The sequence below is a fragment of the Cyprinus carpio genome, unplaced genomic scaffold, assembly GCF_018340385.1.
Source record: "Cyprinus carpio isolate SPL01 unplaced genomic scaffold, ASM1834038v1 S000006643, whole genome shotgun sequence".
NCBI classification, from domain to species: Eukaryota; Metazoa; Chordata; class Actinopteri; order Cypriniformes; family Cyprinidae; genus Cyprinus; species Cyprinus carpio.
The window spans coordinates 1,226,004-1,251,192 of record NW_024879270.1 but is presented as its reverse complement, the minus strand read 5'-3'; the positions used below and the strand labels follow the sequence as shown (position 1 = coordinate 1,251,192).

The 25,189-nt window shown below is 38.4% G+C and overlaps 1 protein-coding gene and 1 pseudogene across 1 annotated transcript in view; both read right to left on the bottom strand.

The window, feature by feature from the left end:
• LOC109063450 (nicastrin-like) overlaps window positions 1–1,286 on the bottom strand; it is a 14,252-nt gene extending 12,966 nt beyond the window's left edge. The window contains exons 1-3 of the mRNA XM_042755148.1: window positions 1,248–1,286; window positions 686–867; window positions 492–600 (exon numbers count right to left, since the gene is read on the bottom strand). Of these exons, the coding sequence (XP_042611082.1) occupies window positions 492–600; window positions 686–867; window positions 1,248–1,286 (330 nt within the window). The remainder of the gene's footprint in view (window positions 1–491; window positions 601–685; window positions 868–1,247) is intronic.
• A 2,597-nt stretch (window positions 1,287–3,883) lies between these two features.
• LOC109091231 lies at window positions 3,884–22,792 on the bottom strand (annotated as a pseudogene).
• Window positions 22,793–25,189: the final 2,397 nt, after the last annotated feature.

The window sequence follows — 25,189 nt, the reverse complement described above, 5'->3', positions numbered from 1 at the left end:
GTGAAACTGCATGGCCATCGGCAAAGCCCGCCAGAATGATTTGGGGCCTCTGGCTATTTTAAGGGGGCCCCCACGGTTTCAGATTTCTTCTCCTTCAGTGACCACTACTTCACTGATCTCACCCTAAACTGCCTCCCTCGCCATTGACACCATTGCAAGCGGAACCCCAACTGCTGGTTCCTGCGCAAAACAACACTTTTTCCTGCCACCATCCAGTGAGATAAAAAGCAAATTTCTGAGCAAATTTCCATGGCGCTGATGCAATGGTTCCCATCTACAGCTCGTGCAGGGCACCCCTGCATGCTGATGACGGTCACGGCAAGTGCGTCGCGTGTCTGGGGAAACCCCACGCTGACCAGCCTCGCTAAACTTCAGTTCTCATTGCGAAAATTTGAATCTCTCCTCTCTTTGCGCTGGGAAAATTTTGCATTCTTTTCTGAAGAGAAACAGCAGGGCAGAAGAGTGCAGCGCTGGGATGAGAGTTAGCTTACCTCACTTTCTCCACCCAGAGGGATTCCCCGCCTCTTCACGCAGCCTGATCTGCGTCCCTCTGCTGCCGCGAGTGACCTGATCTTGTTTGCTGGGAGTGATGAAGAGCTGCTAGATGACAGCATGTCTTTAACAGCCTAGGACGCAGGGAGTTTGTCGGCTCCCAGACCGCGCCCCCTGACTGATCAGAGCCCACCATGTGAAACTCAGTGGGGACACCCCAAACTTATCCGTGTTCTCCTCGAAGGCCGTTGAAGACTTGGGCTTGAAATGGTCTCTTCCCGAGGAACCACCCCACAGCCATCTGGACGAGTGGTTCCGCAGGGGCGCCATCAGGCCTCCCCTCGCCAGAGATCCCCCCCTTCTTGGCTGGAAGACCTGCCAAAAAGCACTGCAATAGTCTAGCCTGGACAGAACAAGGCTTGGGAACAAGGGGTTCATTTGCGGTCTTCCATCCAGTTCTATCAAATCCCATAATTAATCCAGAATGCGGCAGCAAGATTAATTTTTAAAGAGCCGAAAAGAATACACGTCACACCTTCTGTTTATCAATTTGCACTGCCACAATAGCTGCTCATCAAGGCATTGATGTTTGCATACAAAACCACCACTGCTCTTGCACCCTTTACCCAAATTCATTACTTCAGACTTATGTGCCCCTAGAAGCTGTGAACGCCGCTTTGATTGTGCCATCCCCAAAGAAGCACAAAGTCACTTTTACGGACTTTAAATTAAATGTTCCCTCCTGGTGGAATGACCTGGCCAAACTCATCCTGAGCAGCTGAGTCCTTAGCCATCTTCAAGAATCAGCTTAAAACACATCTCTTCTATCTTTATTTGACCATCTAACTTAGCACTCACTATTCTAATTTAATCTTTAAAAAAATCTGCTAGATGTAAATCCACAAAATCTTTTTGTATCTCTATCTATTTTCTTTTCTTTCATTTATTATACAATTATAAAAAAAGACCTCTAAAACTAGTTTGCTCTATTATTTTTCTATTCTATCTGTTTTTCTTTTTATTTATTATATTATTTAAACCCCTTGCTATGTGTACTGCGTTTAAGCTAACTGAGACTTATTGCATATATATCATTTGCTCTTTTTTGTTGTTTTGATTGCTTCCATTGTCTCATTTGTAAGTCGCTTTGGATAAAGGCGTCTGCTAAATATTCGTAAATAGAAAACCTTGCTACAAACTATTGCTATAAAAGCTAGGCTAGCCGAGACTGTGTTTGCACTAATATACTGCTGCTCTTTTTGTCAGTAGTGACTGCTTTTATTGTCCTCATTTGTAGAATTGCTTTAGATAAGAAAGCGTCTCTCTCTCTCTCTCTCTCTCTCTCTCTCAAAAAAAGAAAGAAATATTACTGAACAAAAATATATTACATTTGATTTCACTGAAAATAAAATAAAAAGTTACATTTCAGGTGTCCGGCCGCTTTTGACATCAAACAACACAAGTGTGAATCCCAAATAGACAATACCAGAGGGTTAAAAAGAGGGTTTCACACTGATTGTGGCTACCATTGACAGTCCAGTTTTTGGGGGAAGCAATGGGGCATGCCAGCTGAGATTTTTTAGTGCTTCCAAGCTAAATTGTGAAAAGTGAAAAGGTGAACTTAGAATGTACAGGTTTATAAAGGGGGATTTCCATTTAGACATGCATCAACCAATTTTAAATAGGTTAATTCTTACATCTGCGATATTTCCAATGTTTGTTACTTTTTTTTTCGTTTTTTTTGCGAATTGGAATCCATGGCAGGAATTATGATTAAGGTAATACTATTAGCCAAAGGAAGATTGGTTAATTTCTTTGAACATAGTACGTGGTCAGTGACTTGGGCTACACCATACTTTACTCAGTGCTTTATGTGTTAAGCTCTCTGTGTCGCTAACAAGTAATTTTAGGATAAGAGCAAGCAGCGGGGGTGGGGAGGGAGCCTTTACTGTAAGTAGTATACAGTGGGTATAACAAGTATCACCCCCTGTAAAATAAGCACATTTTTTGTTAGCTTTGCATGCCTGAAATGAAGCTGAACAGTTTTATTTTAATTTTTCCACCTGTATTTTACTCAGTGTAACTTAGAACATACTAAGTGAAAGATAATTTCACGCCCCAACAACATTCTGGCTTTACATAAACTACGCTGATCAGATCACAGAGACAACCAACAACACCCGGACCTCCGTTTTAATAATTTCTCGGTGACTGTAATAACGCCAAGTCCTCTCCCGTGAACTTGCCCAAACACAGACAGGCGTCACTGCGTTCCTACGGTTCCCCCATAGACGCGTATACTAGGCGATCTCACTGATTCATCGCCACCATACAAGGATGCATAGCACCTCCCTGCTGCTGTATGTCCCCACTATCCTCTCCTGTGGGGCGGTCGTGGCATGCCTACTGTCGGGTTCATCTTATCCCAAACTACCAGACGAAACTTAAATCTGCTAACCTGTAGTAAGGAATGTGAAGAGAGGGACCAGCGGAAACAAAAAGCACGATTTACAAGCTTGTTTTGACCTCACTTGATTTCGGAGTGGTTTTGAAGCTGCTGCCCGACCAGGATTGGAGGATAGAGCAGACCTAAAAAGACCTACGTTAAACAGTTGGCAGACCAGTTTACTTCCAATTACTCCAGTGCCGTGTGGAAGAGAAATGAGAGCCATCACTAACTACCAGACACCATCCGCCCCTGCACTGAGGCAAATCAACGGACTTGCTAATGACCTGAATGGAGTTTTATTGTAGATTGAAAACCCCAACACCCATTCTGACCATCTCTCTACAACAACCATTACACCTCCTGCAATCCCCCTCATTCCACAGCTCCTGCTCGTCCAATCTGTGAAGATGATGTGCGCCAGGTCGTCAGGAAACAAAAGAAGAAAGCACCAGCCCAGTGGCGTTATACCGCCGTGTTTGAAAACCTGTGCTGACCCACTGGCCCCCATCTTTTTCACAGATCTCAACAGAGTCAATCTGGAGTTGTGTGAAGTGCCGTTCTCTCATTTCAATACGCTCCACCATCATCCCCGTTCCAAAGAAACCCAGAGATTACAGACTTAACGCTACAGACCTGTGGCTCTAACATCTGGTCGTCATGAAGTCGTTTGAAAAACTGGTTCTCCAAGGCTTAATCTTAAGGACACACTGGACCCGGTCTGGACCCCCTGCCGTTTGCTTACCGAGGCAAACATATCCTTGGGTGATGCAAATCAACATGGGATGGAACTTCATCCTGCAACATCCGCTGGAAAAACCAGGGACTTATGTGAGGATCCTGTTTGTGGACTTTAGCGCGACTTTCAACACCATCATCCCAAAAGCCCTCGAGACCAAAAATGACACAGCTCTCTGTTTTCCGAATCGCTATCTGGTCAGTGGATCACCATCTTGTCTCTGACAGATAGGCAACATCTAGTGAGACTGTGGCATAATTCATGTCCAAACAGCCACTCCACCAACACGGGTGCCCCTCAGGGCTGCGTTTCTCTCCCCACTGCTCTTCTCCCTGTACACCGACGACTGCGTCCTCTGGAAGACCCTTCTGGTCAAGCTCCTGAGTTTGCAAGACGACACACCACACAGTCGTTGGCCTCATTCAGGATGGTGACGAGTCTGCTTAAAGACACAGAGTTGAGCAGCTGGCTGTCTGGTGCAGTCTTAACAACCTGGAGCTGAAACACATTTAAAAACAGTGGAGCTGATCGTGGACTTTCAGAAGAAACCCCTGCTCTCCCCCCACTCACCATCATGAACAGCACTGTGACTGCAGGGGGAGTCATTCAGATTCCTGGGAACCACCATCTCTCAGGACCTGAAGTGGGACAATCACATTGACTCCATTGTGAAAAAGGCCCAACAAAGGTGAAAGTGAAAGTGAAAGTGACGTGACATTCAGCCAAGTATGGTGACCCATACTCAGAATTCGTGCTCTGCATTTAACCCATCCGAAGTGCACACACACAGAGCAGTGAACACACACCCGGAGCAGTGGGGCAGCCATTTTATGCTGCGGCGCCCGGGGAGCAGTTGGGGGTTCGATGCCTTGCTCAAGGGCACCTAAGTCATATTGAAGGTGGAGAGAGAACTGTACATGCACTCCCCCCCACCCATGATTCCTGCCGGCCCGAGACTCGACTCACAACCCTTGGATCGTGAGTCCGACTTTCTAACCATTAGGGGGATTGTACTTCCCTTCGCCAGCTGAGGAAGTTTAACCTGCCACAGGAACAGCTGAAACATGTTCTACTCAGCCGTCATTGAGTCTGTACTCTGCACTTCAATAACTGTCTGGTTTGGTTCAGCTACAAAATCAGACATCACAGAAGACTACAGAGAACAGTTCAGACTGCTGAAAGGGTTATTGGTACTCCCCTGCACCACCCTTCAAGAACTGTAACATGCAAAGTTCAAAGATGGGGTTTAACTTGGATGTGAGGGATAACAGAGTGATTTTCTGAGCCATTTTTCCTCACTCTGGGATCCCTCACATCCAAGTTACCCAATCTTTGAACTTTAGCCATCTGGCCGGGCGCTTCAGAGCCGCAAATACCAGGACAAGTCAGACACAAGAACAGTTTCTTCCCCAGGCAATCTACCTCATGAACAGTTAAAGGGTTCCCCCCCACTTATCAATAAAAATGTACAATATCCTTATATTTATTTGTTACCCCGCCCATCTAGTACATCCTGCATCTTACTCAATTCCTATTCCATTATCATTTATAGGCACAATTGTTTATACACTTATTTATTTGCAAGGGATTTTTTATTTACTATTATTATTATTTTTTTTTGACTGTGTATTGTTGTCTCTGTGTACTGGAAGCTTATGTCACTAAAATAAATTCCTTGTATGCGCAAGCATACTTGGCAATAAAGCTCTTTCTGATTCTGATTATTATTTTTTAAAAAAATCACTGACTTGGAAAAAGGTTCAGCCCCCCTACTAAGTGACGTGACATACAGCCCAAGTATGGTGACCATATTCAGAATTCGTGCTCTGCATTTAACCCATCCAAAATGAACACCCACAGCAGTGACTTGTAAATTACTTGTAAACTCAATCACTTGTAGCTAATCACCTTTTCAATGGCACTTTCAACTGTGATCAGCTGTGGTAATTTTTCTTTTCCGACATGGTGTTTTACCACATAAAAAAACACCATGGGGGGGGGGGAGGGGGGTCTTTTTTTACACCCACTTTAGTTTGTGATCGTAAGAACCACATACAAAGATGAGTCTTTGAATCTGAAATAATGAGCACAATCTAAAGTGAAGGGGTTAAATTAGATGATCAAATATGTCAATAAATTATCATATGACTATTAATTCATTTGCATTCCAATCTAAATTCAAGGTCATAATAAAGTAGAGTTTTTATTTTAGATAGGAATTTATTAATCAGAATGAAATACTTTAAACTGCAATAGCTGAAGGTTTATTCACAGTAGTGCACAAAAAATGACAGAACATGCAGGAAACCTTCTGCCACGCCATTGGAGATAGGATCGTCCCTGGTCAATAGGTGGCACTTATAGGTATATGCATTGCTAACATTTCAACAATACAATATACATGTTTTCTTGTTCGATAAACTGTTTCATTTGGTAATATGTCACAATACGATAGTAAAGTCTAATTTCATAATGACTTGATTGAACATAAAAATGAAATGCTTGTGTTAACAAGCAACAGGAACTTTATCGTGAAAAATATTATAAGGGCATTTCAAAATGGTTTTTATTGTGAAAAAAAACCCTATGTATCATTTGATATCCATACCAGAAGTATGTAAATACAACAACCTGGATTACCCAAAAGAGAAGACCTGATTCTCTGATGTGAACCCCAACACCCTTATGATTCAGAATGTCAAAAATCAAACAACAAAATCACATCTGTATTACACAATGTGCATTAAGTGGACATTAAATGGACCAAACCCTTTCATCAAACCACACATATTAAAAAAACAACCAAACAAAAAATTGCAAATCCAGAGGTGAAAGTTTTTGTGGACAATACGTGAGTAGTAATATTCTGGAGCATCTCACTCAGCGTAGTAGTGTTGTAAACTGCCATTTTTGAAAATTATTGAATGGATCACAGTCCGTAAGGAAGATGCTGTCAGCTTTAACTCCAGCTTCCAGACAGATGGGTCGGGAATGACCCTCTATCATCACATGCTCCGTATATATATATATATATTTTCCAGGCTGGAAAAAGTAAGTGAAACTCTGTGTTATGATTTGTCCAAAAGCCAAATTCAAGCTAAGTCAGTTAATAAAACTGGAAGTGTGGGCTGCACAGGTGCCCTGCTTTTTAAATAAAGCTACTGACAAATCTGCTGTTTTTAAAGATGGGTTAATGTGAACCTTGCGTTGATCCAAATAGCTTAAAATACATCAGAGAGATACACAAAGATGGGAAAGGCTATGGGAAGCATTGCTAAAGACCTGGGTGTTCAAGAATCCCACATTAAAAAGTCTGCAAATTGTTGCTGTAGAAATTCTGGACTGCTGCTACAGCAAAAGACCCCCTGAAAACTCTACAATTTGCAGAATACTTTTTTTTTCATGTGTAAACTATCAGAAAGACGGTGAAGAATGCTGTCCAGTGATGTTCAAGACAAGAAATAGAAAAACCACTGCTGCCCAAAAAGAATATATAATATATTTATATATTATATATATATATATTATATATATATATATATATAGAGAATAGTAGATTAGACGAGAGAGAGAGATAGAGAGAGAGAGAGAGAGAGAGAGAGAGGGAGGAGAGGGAAGAGGCATCTCATATATGTTTGCCCAAGACCACATGGATGTTCCACAACACTTCTGGGAAAATGTTCCGTGGGCAGCTGAGACAAAAGTTAAACTTTTTGTCAAAAATGCATGTTTTGTTTAGAGAAAAAATGAGCTCAACCCCGCAACTTCAAAACCTCTTCCCAACTGTGATGACTGTTGGACGGAGTTTCGGACTGTTTGGTTTCATGGTTTCACACTGCTTTGCTGCACGAGGGTACTGAACACTTATGTGGCAGGCCTAGCGGGAGATGGGTTATGGCCATGCACCACCACCCACAGAATCAAGAAAGACCTATCAATCTGTCAGTCCTTTCCGTGTCCAGTCTTGGTGAGGTTTTCAGTGTTAAGTAAATTTAGACGCAGGCTCCACTCCTGGTGCCTTTCTGTCAGTGCCTTTAAATTTAATCTTTGCAAACTTAATCCATTTGAAATCCCAAAGACTAATGGTTCCTACATGTTATTCACGTCGGCATTAAATGATGTTCGACTTCGCCAGTCAGAGGTCACTAAAAATAACATTAAAGAGGTGTGTGAACTTGCAAGTATGATGTCAAACACTGTAATATGCTCTGGTCCCCTCCCTGCTTACCGTGCTGATGAGAGACACAGCAGACTGTCGTCACTCAATGGCTGGATGTCTAAGTGGTGCCCGCAGAATAACAGGTTTCACGGCCCAATTTGGATGGGTTTTTTAGGGCAGACCTGGCCTGTTTTTTTTTCCTGTTTTATACTGTAAAGCTGCTTTGACACAATCAATATTATATAAAGCGCTATACAAATAAAGGTGACTTGACTTGACATGATGCCTAGTGGGTCAGCATTGTTTATGGCCGGAACTATGTCTTAGAACCTCCTTCTTATAAGGTGTACCAAGACATTTTACAGGAGAATGTCAGGAGTTAATGAGCTTCAGAGAGGCTGGGTGATGCAAACACGACATGGACCCAAATCACACAAGTAATAACAAATAAAGGGTGGCTGAATGATGCTGTGGCATATATCAAGACAATATTAATAAACCGAAACAGATTTGTGGGGAGAAATCCCAAAAATAATTGGTCAAAAGTCTTCATAACTTAGATGTGGAGGTTTTACTGCTAAAGGAGGACCTACAAGTTACTAAATCCAAGATTTCACTTACTGTCTCCACTCTGCACTGTGAATCATTACTCAATGTATTCAATGCAAATACGATGTAAATTTGAGTGTTATTAATGTAGTCAGATCCCATTTATCTATAATTTGTGAATTAAAGATCAGACTACATTTTATGAGTAATCAACGCAGAAATACAGATATTTTTAAAAGGTTCACAAACGTATTCTTGCCACCTTATGCACAACCACACATACCTTACTGCCTACATGTTTTGTTGAACAAAACAGCTTTTGATGAAAACAATTCTTCAACAATACTGTAATTCACATAAAATTTTGTAAAAGCAAAGAACAGTTTATGTATGGGCTTACAGTGTCAGTTCAGTGTCCTTTATTTAAATTAGGCTTAACATTAACCATGGGAGAAGCAAGTGATCCAATTTCTGTTAAAAAATTGATTGAAGTAATCAATTTTAAAGATAGTTATTTTGTGTTTTTTGTGTATATGAATGTGTTGATTTGTTTTAACGTTCAAAAAACACATTATTTTTTTTCAAATACCATACATTATTGTAGGTCCTCTATGCCCCGCCTCTCTTAAAAACGAGTAGTTTTCTACAAAGTCCCTCCTTCTGACAAGCTCAGTCTGCTCTGATTGGACAACTGACCCAGTGCATTGTAATTGGCCGAACACCGCAAGCACTCAGAAGTCGGAAATTTAACGCCCCTTTCCATAATCGCGAGCTTCATCTTTCAAATTAAAATGTAAAGACAATTAATAATAACCTTAGTTTTACCATCAGTTCAAGCCAGAAAGGGGAACAGAATCGCGTGACAGACAAAATGATAAAGCTCGCATGTGTTTGCAGTACACAAGCCATGGACGGTTAAGACTGACTCCAGTGTGTGTGACCCTGTCTCTCTCTCTCTCTCTCTCTCTCTCTCTCTCTCTCACACACACACACACGCACGCACACACACACACGATGTGCAAAACTCTGCATTTGAACAGTCTATAGCAAATACTTATACTAATAACAAAACATACTTAGTAGCTGATTCAGAAGCGCCAGATTGTCGTAGCAAAGTCATAATTACCTCCTCTCCTAGGTTCACGGAACGCTCATCCATAAAATGCGTTGCTGTTGTAAGTAATCTTAAAGATTCCTAAATGCATCTACTTTCGGAAGGCCAAGTAAAGTACTTTTGCTTTCGCCTAGATACACACAGCATCTCCCAGACATGGCTGCATCATGGCTGTTACTGAAACCTGCATTTGCGCTGCATTACGCAAATATTTCCACAGTGATGTAGACATGTGGGGGCGTGTTTGAATGAGCCATTTTAGGGGGGCGTGGCAGAGTCTTAACTTTGATAAAGAATATCTCTTTGTATTTGAGACTTTAGTCCAAAGAGCTCGTAACACTCAAAAGAGAAAGGAAAATTTTAAATCGCATCATATGACCCCTTTAAAACATTTGGAACAATTATATTTGGATAATATTTAATATTTCCTGTCCCACCATTCACACCATTTATTAATGGACCTATCAATGGTACTATCCCTATAGATTAGATTTTGCGCTGTACTTACCAAACCTTTAGACTTGTGCATCCAGCGGAGATGTGGCTTAGTGATGTCACATGGTTCCATGATAATCTGTTTTTCCTTAGGAGCCAAACAGGAAGTGTTCTGTCGAAGCATCCTTAACCAGGTGTAGCTGAAGTGTTGACTGTGCAAGGCATGAGAAAAACAGAAAGATTATGCAGCAAAATAGAATATCCACATAAATAAAACATCTTATTTGGATTTACCTTATTTGTGATATCACATTTATCAAAAAAATTAAATATCATTGTGAAATAACAAACATTTTCTGGTTCCAACATTGAAAATCTGAAAGAAAAAAAAAGCCCTTTATGTTTGTAAGATTAGTAACATAGAAGTATTAGGTGTATTCAGTGAATGAAATATCTTTTTGAAGTGATAGTGGTATAAAGTTTTTTTTTTTCTACCTACCAGTCCTTCTGCTTTAACCAGAGGGGCGTCCAGATCTGGGTAGACATTCTCCAAGTACCATTTAAAGCTTTTACACTTAAGTTTTTTTCTCAGCTCAATCTGTTCTGTCAGATTTCCTATCTCAGTTTTGTCCAGCAGGTGGTGGTAACCATGGCCATAAAAGAGCTCTTTATATTCATCCAGCCACACCTCTGCAACCCTGGCCAAGTTTCTTTCGACTGTCTTCACACGATTTTTGGGGAAATTGTAAGGGTTATCACCACGGAAGATGTGGCCGACACGTGAACAGGGGATGATTTCAATCTCGCCACCACACATCCAGATCTACAGCACAAATAACACATTACCTGTTGCCACTAGTGAACAATTATTTCAGTATGGCTCAATAAAAGCTCAAAAAAGGACTTGTATCAAATGTATTTTTTTTGTATTATTATTATTATTTAAGGTCCATAAACTATTAACAAAAAGCTGAGACATTATTCTGTTTGCCCAAAATGTATGTAAGCTTTATTTACTAAAGGGAAGATGCTTTTGACTCTCATTGACTCTCACACAACATCCTAACACTGTGTGTACATTAAAAGTTAAAGGTCTGGTTTCACAGATGGGCTTAGACTAAGCCAGGATTAGGCCGTAGTTCAGTAATACCTGTCAACACTCCCGTTTTTCCCGGGAGTGCCCCGTATGTCACACCCATCTCCCGCCCCCCTCCTGTTTTGTTATTTCTCCCGGGAAACTCCCATAATTTGTATGGCCCTACCTCATAATATGAATAATCACATCAATACATTATTCCAAGGTTGTCCAGTTGCCAGATCTTGTATGAAACGTATCCTATTCACACAATAGATACATCATACAATTTTTAACCTATTTGTGACCTCAACCTGGCAACCTACAGCTCTGTTGCGCAGTTGATATCTGTGCAGGTAGACGGGGGAATTTAAATCAAGCGTCACTAAAAATGGCATTAGAAAGCTCAGGTGATGCTACGGCAAAAAAAATAAATATAGCTGCAAATATAACAACAGCTGGTCGGAGGAATTTAATTTCTTATCACAAAGCAGCATTGATAATTCCCACGCTTTTTGCAAAGTATGTCGCACTGATTTCAGACACGGTGGGAAAAACGACGTAACGCAGCACAATAAATCCCAACGGCACAATCGTGCTGTGGAGGCACAAAGGGGCACACCCGCGATTTCAAACTTTATCACTCCCTCCAGAGGGGTACTTATAGCAGCAAAGTCTGCTACTTACAATTATAATTCTGGATGTAAGAAACACTAGGAAACACCTTCATGTTAAATACATGAAGTACTGTACTTCATGTATTTAACATGAAGGTGTTTGCATGTACAAGTACATGAAATTTCTTGTTACATGTTCCACATGCACCACAGTCTTTCCTTTTATGTAATATAAAATTTGTTATAATAAAGATAAATAAAAGAGAAACATGAATAAGTCTCATTATCACAATTTTTTTTATTAATAATTATGTATTATGTATTATGTGTATTTAACTTGCCTCTGACACGCCCCAAACCCAACCCCCATCTGTCGAGACCCGGCCCCCCCAAACCCCCCACCCCCAACCACCTCGCCCCCTGGAGTCTCCCGGATTTCTGTATCCAAATGTTGACAGGTATGAGTTCAGTTAGGACATGTAAGTAATTTTTATTAACATGCCTTAGAAAAAACATTACTGGTGCGCATCTTGAGACAAAACAAAGGCACTGTTATATTTTAACATCAGTCAGTGCAAGTTTCTTTCAGTTGAAACAGTTCAGACTTACATTTCAGTCTGAGACTAGGCTTAAGCCTTGTCTGTAAAACCGGGGAAAAATGTCTGAACATTTGACTTATTTACATTGAAAGAGATTTCCATGTTTTCCCCACCCCAGACATCCAGGCCTGGGTCATATGCCCCCAGCTCATAGAAATAGCTCTTGTCTATAGAGAAAAGACCCCCCTGCCATAACAGGACACCTGTGCAAGAAAAGAAAAACAACAAAACACTGTCACCTTTAACTGCGGTTTAGAGATATATATTACATATTTACAACATAAATGCATTATAACCTATAATTGTTAGTGTGTATCTGCTTAAACATGAATACAAATTATACACTCACACAATAATGATGTTCCATTCATGTTTGTTCCATGTCTGCAACACTGGGGCAGACCAGGCTAAAAATTTAACTTTTAAACATTTTTCATTCTAACAACAAACAGAATTCAGTGCAAAAATTTCCAATACTGGGGCAGACAATTTGGCCATTTCTAATTATTGTGATCAATGTCAATGTCTATGGTGGTTACGCCCTGGTTTGTTCACCTTTCCATAGGAATCAGTTGTTCACAGTACTTTTTTTTTTTTTTTTTTTACTGTAAGCTTTTTGAAGACCTTTTTTTTGTTACATTGACTATATTAAATTATCAAACTATATTAAAATAACATAGATATATCATATAGTCAACCTGTTGAACAATGTACACAGATTTTAATCTACGAGAACTAAAAGGATTTCTTATCCTGTGGCTCTCTCTGGTGGACAATGTTAGTATTACGGCCTTCATCTCTTGTCATTCCTATTGATATAAAATGGTTGGTATTTTAGAAACTGCTGTTACCCTCTGAGCAAATTCATGAAATTTAACGTGTACTCAGAATATCTAGTTGTGCATGTGTGAACTTTGGACACTGCATTTACAACATAAGATTCACAAGATTTGTGGTGACACAAATATATTTGCCTATATGTCCGCAACATCGGTAACATTTTATAATAAGGTTCCATTTGTTAACATTAAATAACTACATCAGTTAACATGAACTAAAAAAGTTTTATCTGTTCATATTAATTATTGGACCTGAGCTAACATGAACTAACAATGAACAGTTGTACTTTTTTAATTAATGTTAATAAAGATGAATAAATACTGTAACAAATGTATTGCTAATTTTTTTTAGTTAATATTAGTTAATGTATTAATTAACATTAACCTTTTTGTAAAGTGTTAGCAAATTATCAAAATTGTTTTGATTGTTAGGGGCATCTCAAGTTGGTGAATATTTTTTTTTTTTTTTTTTTTTTTTTACTCAAAATGGTGGAAAACTTTACACGTAAATAAATAAATAAATACATGAATAACTGATTCAGAAACACTTAAGGAATTGGAAGAGAAATTAATTTAGATTTTAACCACTATAGCTCCAGAGTCATTTGCAAAAACACACATATGGAATAACCTTGTGGTCGATTCTTACCAAATTTAATAAAAACATTAAAGCAATAATTTTTCCAAAAATTAAAATTTGCTCAAAATGTACTTAGCTTCAGGCCATCCAAGATGTAGATGAGTTTGATTCTTCATCGGAACAGATTTGGAGAAATCTAGCATTTCATCACTTGCTCACCAATGAATCTTCTGCAGTGAATGGGTGCCGTCAGAATGAGAGTTCAAACATCTTATAAAAACATTACAATAACCCACAAGTAATCGACATGACTCCAGTTAAAAACATTATGTCTTGTGAAGTGAAAAGCAGTGTGTTTGTAAAAAACAGAGATATTTTAAAAAGCAATATTATGAGTACTCATATTTTAGCCTGATGCAATGCAAGGGTCTAAAGTTAAAAACATCTTGATTTATTTGTTTACCAAAACCCACATCTTTTCACTTCACTAGATGTTAACTGATGGACTGAAGTCATGTCAATTACTTGTGGTTTATTATGATCCTTTTATCAGCTGTTTGGACTGACGGCACCCATTTACTGGAGAGGATACATTAGTGAACAAGTGATGTAATGCTTTGATTTGTTCTGATTACATTATGCATTGCTTGTAAATTTTCAGCAATTTTTCTTTAACTTGCCAAATTTTGTGATGCTCCACCATTCAGATTTAATGTTACAGGGTGCTCAATTTTGATTGGCTGCTGATGGCCACGTTTGTTTGTTTATCCAAATAAAATTCGAAAAACTTACTGCCAGCACCATCCCTAACTGCCGTGTCCAGAATTTAATGAAGACTTTGACCCCTAATGATGTAAGGATTTGTTGTTTTTCTTTTAGCTTAATAACAGTCAAGCTCAGTTGACAAAATCAAGGGGAAATATAATCTGATTTGCTGTCATTTGTGGGGAAACTTAATGTTGACGTACAGATTTTAATCGAAGATAATACAACTTGTGAATGACTGTGTTTGTAGTAGAATCGGGATATTCATTAAAACCCTCTAAAATATAAAATACTTGTTGTCTTTGTAACCTGTAAAAAGTACAACTAAACTAATCAAAGGACAGATCTTAACAAATAAATAAATCATTTTGGTGTCTGAGTCACTACGGTCACAAACCTCATCATTTTGGTACAAATTTGAAAGATGTACTTATTATACATAAAATTACTAGAGACAGCAAATCCGATCAGTCAACTTGCAATGAATATATATTGTGTATGCCATTTCGTCGATGTTAACCTGATGGGGTCTGAATCCTTGACGTGGTTCTTTCTAATATATTCCTGAGGTAACGCACTCCAGCCAAACACCAGCGGCCATCTGAAAATGCCCCTTTGGAAGTTATCAACAAGCATGTAACTGCGTAAACAAAAAATAAATGAATACATTATAGTGCATAAGTTTTAACAGTGGAGGAATGATACATTGGAAAGGGATATTGAGTCTCATAGGGACATGGATATGTGCTAAGGTAATGTAGTAGCACCATAGTATACTTTGTGCCTTGTACTAAATGGGGAGCACAACATTTATTTAATTGCATGACTGAATATACTTCCTTACCTCATGTCCTTATCACTGATGACCTCAATAACAGGACAGACCACTTTTTTGCGGTCCAGGTAAATTCTTTCTAACAGTGGCTCCAGCCACCCCACATTACACTCAATGTGAGAGTCCAGGAATGTCAACACTTCACCTGCAGATAAAACAACATCAGCTAAAACAACCAATAAGGCCAAACACTAAAACAATATGCATTGTTTATAGTAGAAATGTCCATTCTATGTATTCCAAACAGATAAAAATTGAGCACAAATCCATGGACTGAAGCTTTGCCACTAAACTAAATTGAACTGAATGGGAGTGTACAGTACCTCTAGCAGCGGCGGCCCCTGCTATCCTTGCTCTGATTAGGCTTTGTCTCTCTTTCAGATGGATGATTCGTACTTTAGCGAACTGACGTAGGGCTGGGTATCGATTCAGATGTTCCAGATCGATTCGATTTCGATTCACAAGCTGTCAAATCGATTCGATTTCGATTCTCGATTCGATTTTCGATTTCGATTCTCTATACTCGAATCAACTCAATGAATATAGATTTAATACAAATACTATATTTATAAAAAAGAACAGTGAACATAAGTTTACAAGTGGGTAATTAATAAAAAGAAATTAAGAGCCACAAACCTGTATATTAAACTCTTTTATTTTAGGTATACTTGGGTACATTAAAACAGAACCTATCTCTAATTTTCAAATGCATCCAATTATGTTAAAAACAATACAATTTTGATGCAAGATGAAAAATGTATGCTGAAAAAAGTCAGAACAGTCGCATTCCTTGAACAAACAGGATCAAGTTATTTAATTTTTAAGATAAAATAATCATACAATTTTACAATATTTGCTGTAACATTGAGGCTGCAAGCCTATGAACAATGTAGTACAACTAATACAGGCTTATTGGTGATTTAACTTTTTTTTTTCTTCAATATTATGGAAGTCAACTTTTGTGTTCAACAGAAGAAAGAAATTCATACATGATGAATACATTCATAAATTACACTTTTTTACAACTAACACTTTAACACTAGTACTAACAGTAGGCTCAAAGTACAGTAACATTGCCTCATTGGAAACTGTAATTTTTTTGCAAGAAAATGAGTTGATCAACATGCTCTGGGAGAAGGCAACTTCTTTGAGCTGTAATAATGTCTCCAGCTGTGGAGAAAATTCTTTCAGCTGGGACACTGGTCCCTGGAACACAAAGGTAGCGTTTTGCCTGGAGGGACAAAAGTGGGTACACTCCTTCATGCTTACACCACTTAACTAGATCTTCTGAGAGAGGTATAGGTGTAACTTCTCTGTATTTGCCAACTTCTTCTCGTGCCCTATCTGCAGCAGTAGCACAGACTACTGTAGCCACTGGTGCATAGGCTGCCCCAAGCAGATCCAACAGCGCACATGATTATTTTGACCTCTTTGGTGGGGCTGGGGAGGGGGTCACCTTCACCAAGGGATTTTTGCTCCTGTACAGGTGCACTGCCTCCATTACCACCACTATCAGATCCTTTCTGCTGATAGTTAGAAACAAGGAAAATGTCAATTAAAATTACATTTCAATTTAATGTTGCCCATTTTATTATTTTACTTCAATTCATTATATTTATATGCAGTTGCAAAATATTGCTTCCATACCTCTGACTTTTTATGTGAAGTTGGCATCAACGTCGACAAAGCACCTGAAACTGCCATTTTAAGCACTAAATGATTGAATGACAGGTTCGCCTCTCGCTCCTTGGCTGCATCTGAGTGATTAGGTGTGTGATTTGTTGTTTTTTTGCGGTGTAGGGCAATGACTTTGCAGGCAGCGTTTTTGCACGAAGGCACCTCACGAAACTGATTGTGGACAGGCTTCTGAGGCAGTGTAAAGGTTAAATGATCTACAGCTAAATATAGAGAGCTTTGGTCATAACTAAGTGGATATTTCATTACTGCAATATTAATTTCTCGCTAGAAATTACATCAAAAGTGGAAAACTTTGATCAAAAACAAACATTTACACACAAACTGACCACCGAGCGCAACTTTCAGACGCCATCTTTATTTTTTTTGGCTTAACTGTCACTGAATGTAACGCACAGGATTGTGGGATATCAAAGGCAGCGAAGGATACATCTATGCTGCCTTCAAAAATCGGCCAGATGAAGGCATCTCAGGAAACAGGAACTGAAGCTAACATTGAATTCGGACGTGCCTTGATACCTTCTTACCTTGGAACGTGTAGTTATATGGGGGAATTTTTAATTTTTCTAATGTTGAATTTGTTAGTGTCTTGATAGGTTATTAAGAGGGTGACATCTAGTGGAGAAGACTAGTAATTAGATTAAACGTTAATCTTACGTTCAATGTTTGTGGAAATAAATATGGTAAAAAAATCGATTCGTGGCGTTTGAGAATCGATTTTGAATCGACCACATTTTAAAAAACGATTAATCTAAAAATCAATTTTTTTACCCAGCCCTAGAACTGAGACATATAAACATCCAACTGTTCCTTCAGGTAGTCTAGAGAAGAAACAGAAATAAAATTCCTCACAGAGAAACAAAAATCCAGAAATGTGAGGACTAACAACTTCAAAAATTCTGCTTCAAATTGGATGCACTTTTCTCTCTTTTATGACAATTTTAAAGCAAAACTTTTTACTTTAACTTTATTTAACTTGAATGACCCTTTCCCACCATTTTTTTAAACCCGTTCAGAAATGTATAGTAAAATCAAAAAAAACGTCTACTTTACTTTATTTTTAATTCATTAGGTGTACAATTTATTTTTATACAAAAATATACAAAAACACTTATGCAAGCGAATCGTGCCCACAGCTAAAGTTTAGCTGCTAAACTGTGAACACTAGGTGGATACGTTAGCCGAGTGCTAACGTGACTAACTGATGAAACAATACAGTTTGTAAACCAAAATATGTCTACTGTAATGTTTGAAGAACGACAGACAAAAGACGCTTGGTCTTAACTTTTAATCAGAACGCAGAACAGTTGTATCACAGGAGCACCAGCCGAAATCACTCATCTCTCCCGCATTAACCCTGTAACTGCCAGTGCAGCACAATAAACAGCAGTTTCACAATTATTATAAAGTCTGTGTGCTACACTACATTCTTTATTATTATTAAACAAAGTAATTAGACAACGTCAGTCTACAATAATCGACATATTCTTAGGTTCACTGCGAATTTTTAGAACTACTTCAGTAAGACAGTAATATCGTGCTTTACCTGAAAACCTAAAGCTGCACTAGGTATACATCACATATTGGCACAAAAAAAATATATTTTGAGCACTCAATTGAAAATGTACACCTAACGTATCAATCGTACTACTTACAGGTCGTGGTTCAGAGAGCTTGTTAGTACAAATTAAGAAGATTAGAAGCCAATGAAGATAAAAGCCCAGATTAGAGAAGCAGTTCTTGATAAATTGACAAGCACACAACAAAAGGCTCGAATTGTATTTCTGTAGTATCCTTGAACACAGCGTCTTCTCAACATGATGTAAACCCACTAACTAGCGGAAGTGTTTGTGGGCAGATCAGACTCTGTTCGTATTTTGCGGGCAGGCAGGGATTATGCAAATGTGTACCCAGTGACGTACAAGCAAACAGGCAAAAGAGTCGAAATTATAACGACTCGTTACGGCGATTCAGAACCGACTCTCTCTTTTGAGAGACAATATCTTTATTTATCATGCACTTTTTTTGATTAACAACTTTGCAGATTGTTTCATTTAAGGATAGCTACGTTATAAACTGCAAAAGAGAGATTTTTCAAAAACCCATCTGACCTGCTCTTTAAATGTAAAATAGCACTGCATAGTCTTCACTGTAAAAATTAAATGTACAATCAAACCAAAATTTATTCAGACAACTTCAACATTTCTCACATTATCACAGTTTATTTGTTATAGTTTAGAAAATGTTAATAAAATATGACAAGAACTCAGAGTTAAACTATCAGAACAAATTCATCTTGATAACCTCAGATAACTTTGATAGAAAGATATGTAATGAATTTACAATCAACCAAAACTTCAGACAACTGTTAGTATGACAATATTTACACAACTATCAATACTTTGTTGACAAATTACCAAACAATGCTTAATTTTGTTCAGCCTGTGGTGTAAACATGTTGCATTATTATTAATTCAGGAAAAAAAACACGCAAGCAAAACATGGCTTTTTTTTTTAGCAATTTCATTAGTAGTTCACTGTATGAAGAATTTTTTGGGTATAATATGTTACAGTTCACTTTATTTTTTCTATACTCACATGAATTATAGTGACCTGAACCTACTAGTAAAAAATATATATATCAAAAATTATATCTGGTGTCTGAATAATTGTTGGTTTGACTGTGCATTAAATCTTGTTAAACCTACAAAGTAATTCAGTCAAGAGCAGTGAGTGATTTTCTTTCTTTCATTTTCTTGGATTAACATTACAGCAGCTATTAGCTAAAATAGGCAAGGTCACTTTTAAGAGACAATGAATGCATCCAATATGATAGCCTATACATCCGATTTTTTTCTCAACTGTTAACTTTCACTTAAGACATAACCGACAGTTTTTTCGAACATACTTTCCAAGACGGTAATTTTGACATTTCGTATGTTTTTGTCGGTACAAGCGCAAAAAGAGGCAAATTCAGTGTTCATGCGTTTTGAAACGCCTCTCTGCGTGAGCCCTGAACACCAGAGCACCATGGGTGCTGAATTGGGCTCTTTCACATCCTTTTCTGTTTGTTTAAACAAATTCGATTTGTATTTGTTCGTTCAGGTTCAGGAGGAACTTCGAGGAGAACTTCGCAAATGAGAGCTCGGTTCAGTGTTGCTGTCTGTGAGACGCGGCTCCCTGCTTGTGAACACAGCGCGTGAGTAACCAGCTACCAGTTGAGCTTTTACGCGTCTTGTGTTTAAATGCTTTAAACTCTTTTGAATATTTAAATTGGCAAGTGGCTTAAAAACACGTGAAAATTATAAGCTTTTTGTCCTGTCCTGATCGTCTTTTTAGACTGGCTTCAGCCAGACGGTCGAGATTGCCGGGGGCCCCCCCTCAGCCGTGGGCCCCTATAATCGTCACCACCTTTCACCCCACTTGCGACGGCCCTGTGCCCCATTATACCAGGTGGAAGTCGTGGCCTAATGGTTAGAGCGTTTGACTCCTAACCCTAAGGTTGGGGGTTTGAGTCTCTGGCTGGCAATACGACGACTGTGGTGCCCTTGAGCAAGGCACTGAACCCCCAACTGCTCCCCGGGCACTGCAACATAAATGTGTGTGTGTTCACTGCTGTGTGGGTGCACTTTGGATGGATTATATGCAGAGTGCGAATTCTGAGTATGGGTCACCATACTTGGCTGTATGTCATGTCACTTTCACTTTTCAATTTCAAATTCTCTTAAAGAATGAATGATGACATCCACACTTATATTTTTATTTTAGGACTTGTGATGTTTTGCCATAGATTAAGCAAGTACAGTTTGAAAAAGATTTACTTTTCAGAATTTCAAATGAGCAAAGTAGTACCTTAGAATGAACTACCTACTGTATGGATATCTGTGATGTCTATGGATATCATAAGTTTGGATCAACCAAAATGGATTTCAGTGCTATGTGTAAAGCTTTTAACTATTAGATGTAAACCCTGTCAATGAACTCACTTGATTCAAATCATTTCTTTAAATTGTGAGCAAATTCTTCAAACCTTTGGTGCTACAGTCATCCACCAGAATGATCTCTTTCAGCAGGTGTGGAGGAGACCTGTTGAGCACACTGTGTACCGAGCGCAGCAGAGTGGACCAAACCTCATCCACAAAACAGAAGATCACACTGGTACTGGGCAGGTCATCATGAACAAGGTTTTCTGAACATCTAAACAACATATGATATGGAGTTGTTACACATATACTGTATCAGTGGTACATGTTCTTGCTATAACATAAAATGTGCCATGAGCTGCAAGACAACAACAAAATTAATCTATGGTTCACACTCACATTCGAGGTCTGGTGTCTGGGATGGCTCAGTCTATTGGTATCTGTTCACTCAGGAATACATTAAAAAATCCTTCACTCCAACGTCTTCGACTCTCCAGTTCTTTATCTCTGGGAACTCTTGCAGGCTGGCCAAACTGTCCCACAGCCCTCGGATCTCTGGGCCTTTCTGTCACATCTAGGGCCATAACCTTATGATGCCCTCCTGACCTCCTCACCTGCACACTTGTAGAGTGCAGTACTCGTAATGCCTCCTCTGCTGGGTCCTTCAGTCCACTTCGTTTTTTAATAATATCTGGTTTCGTTTTGTTGAAAGTACTGACATTTTTCACTGTATGGTCAAGAATGTTCTTCGGTTTATCACTCTCTGCTGGTTTCAGCAATTCATTACCCAAGTTCTTTTGTAAACCCACATCTATATGTACTTCATTTTGCGACATCACTAGTATGTCATTAATGTGATTTACTTTTTTCACACTCTTTTCTTTGAGCACAGAAGGATGCATTTTCTCCTGGACAGCAGGCAGTGCTTTAGTAAGTAAATATGCCTTAACGTGTAGATTTGTTTCTGTCTGTCCATTAACAGCAGCTTTTATTTTGTTTATCTTTGCAGTTATATTGTTCACTTTGCCATAAATAACGGTTTTTGACTCATTTATTTTTTCAGGGATGCTAATAATTGTTCCTTTCACATTTGAGTTCACAATGGTTTGATTTTCTGGTCTCACTTTTGGCCACTTTCTGTAAACCTGATCAACTTTCCTTTCAAACCTGTTGCTATTTTTTAAAATCTCTCTTGTCTATGTTTACTTTTTGCAATGAATGTTTGAACACATCCTCTACATTGTCTTTCCTCCTTTCCTGTTTTAGTACAATCTTTCTCTCTTTGAGATCCTGATTCGCTTCATTCATGGATATCCGCAGTGCTGCGATGTCAAAAAGGAGCCAGATTACAGATGCGATAAACACAAAAGCCAAGACCCTCCCACTGCCTCTTAAATATTTCCTTAACCCCATTATTTTAATGCTACAAAATCTTTCCAAGTCTTTTCAGTTCACTCTCAGTTCAGTAGTGAAAGAGTGATTCCACATTCTAAAACGGAGGTGACTTCTTGAAATTTTAAGAAGTCGGAAACAAATTAGAAACAGAGACATGCTTTTTGTTAAATATATTGGTCAAGAAGGAACAAACGCAGCGGGTTAAATGGAATCAGTTTTAACAACATAGCAGAGAACGACAGTGGTGGAGGAGGCAGGAGCGGGTGGGGGGCGTGGATATTTGTGAGATATTTGAAGATCTGTTTCTCACCAGTATCCACTCTACAAAGGCGGCGAAATTCTTCTGAAGGTCATCTTCGGAGGACGGTGCTCTGCACACAGGTTTTAGTCTTGCATTGTAGAACGCGCAGAGCACGTCACCTGGGTAGCTGGTGTAAAGAGCTACCTCCAGGAACAGTCTTGTAAGACCCTGGAGAGATCTTTCCCCCTGCTCCAGCAGGAGGAGGATATATTCAGGGCGGGCGAGGGGATCCATAAGGGCACAACAGAAACAAAAAACACTGGGTAAACACGAAAAACAAAAAAAAAAAAAAAAAAAAAAAGAGGGAAGACACGGAAGTAACAGTTTTGGGTCAGTTCTTCTGTCACAGTTTGCTGTTTAGGAAACACGCAGGAGGCACGAGTAAAAAAAAAAACAGTCTTTAATCCATGGAACACAGGGTACATCCACACTGGAGACGGCAAGAAACACACAAACATGACGATTAACCGACAGAAAAGAAGGAACAAAAAGTAACTTAAATACACAGGATAATTAACAAACACAGGTGCCAGGAATTATAATAAAAACTAAACGAGGACAGGAAAAAAGACCATATAAGGAAAACCAGGAACAAAGACGGGGCAAAACATATTTTTTTTCTTCAAATATGTGAGCCTAAATTATATAATTATAAATAAATATAATGAATGAAAAGTAGACAATATAGGCAATGTGTATAATATATTATAATATACTAATTAATATTAAAAATGTAATATATTAATAAATTGGGGAACACTCCAAATAGTCTAAAACACTAAGAACATTCTGAAATTTCACTAACATTCTGCTTGGTAGTCAGTAAAAAAAAAAAATTACAAAAAAATTATATTAGAAAAATGTAAAAGAAGCATTTTGACTGGTGGCTTAAATAATCTTGTAAAGAATGGTAAATTAGGAAATCTCTGTTACCTGTTATTATTACAACGTTGTAAGATGTGGTTGAACTGGTAATTACTGTGGTTGAACATGGTATCTTGAAATGAACCGTGTAACGCAGACATCTCCTTAATTGAGATCTTTTCAGACTCTGAAAAAGTGACTCTGGCATGTCCTGAGTTGAGCGGAACGATCTTTCATTACGTCTTTATAACATGCTAATTGGGGATTTTGAATTAAAATTACAACAGTTGGTCTTTCATTTGCATAGAGGTCATGTTTAGCTAATGTGTCTCTTGTCGAAACAGACAGCCAGCATGACTATAGTTAAATCTGACCCAGTGACATTTCCTGCTTCAAATTATGCACAATGTGTGAATAAAATTAATTAGAGAATTCATTAAGAAACATGGCTTATGGAAACGATCGTAATATTTAGTTATGTGAGGTCATTTTCTTTCATTGTTGGAGCAAATTTGTTTCATAACATTTCCTGCTGTATGATCTGCCTGTGTTAACTGTGATGTATGCATTTTTTAGGGCTTTAATTAATTATGATTACATTTTATACTAAATGTTCATCTTGTTTGGACAGATGGCTCCCATTGAGAAACCTTTCAAACAATTAATTTGAAATCAATTGCTTCCTTTTTCACTCCCTTTAACTAGTATGGCACTGTGTGGGAAATGTGTATGCTATTTCCTGCAGCTGTGATTGGATGTAAATACCTGTAATGAGCGATCATCTCCCACTTCCCTCTGCTACTGCAGCAGTTAAATAAATGAATTTGGCTCTTGTAATGGCTGTTGTTAGTTGCCTATCCATGTTCACACTGCAGCACCCGCCTTCATTAGTCCTGGATTACTCTGTTTGTGGTTGAGATTGTGCAGCTATAATGACTATAGCTATAGTCTTTAAGCAGGACCTCACCTCAAATATGTAAATCACTCTTTTGCAGGCAGAGACAAACCCAGTCCATCAGTTTCTGCCAGTTAGTGTGAGTGACAGGGAGTATCACAACAAAAACATGTGACAAATATTTTAGTTATATTGTACATGATTACATTTAATGTTATAAATGGACTTACTTTGTTAAGTCACAATATTTGCCCACCTAAATTTGATTTAATTTTTTTTTTCTTTCTTACCATATGAAAACAGTGTGCCATTTTTTAATTTGCAAATGCTTATGATGCTTCTAAATAATCAGAACTAAAAATATAATGCAAAAGACATAGAACAGTGTAGTATAAAATACGTTAAATGTTAAATAACAGATATATTGTATATATCATCAGAGGTCCACAAAACAGGTCCACAAAACAAAATTGTGTATGACCAGTATGTGAACACCTTCTAATTAATGGATATTTCTGTTAGGAAATTCTACAGATTCAGGTGATTCGTGGTTAGTTCAAGTGAGGTGTGTTAAATTAAGAGTAGAAACTTTGCTGGATAGCAGGGTGATTCATTCCTTCTTCAGCTATTGAACACTCTGCCTCTAGATGGCGGCTTAGTTCTTCAGGTAAGCTAATATACCCAGTGTACCCAAACATTAAATTTAGTGCTGAGAAATGGTCACATTCTGGGGCATCAATAGACCATTTTTTTTGTGACATGAGCCCCAGTCAAATATTACTTTTAAATATAATTACTTGCATCATTACTTAAAAATATTTATAAGACAAATTCTTGTCTGACAACGAAGATTACCATATACTGACCTGAGT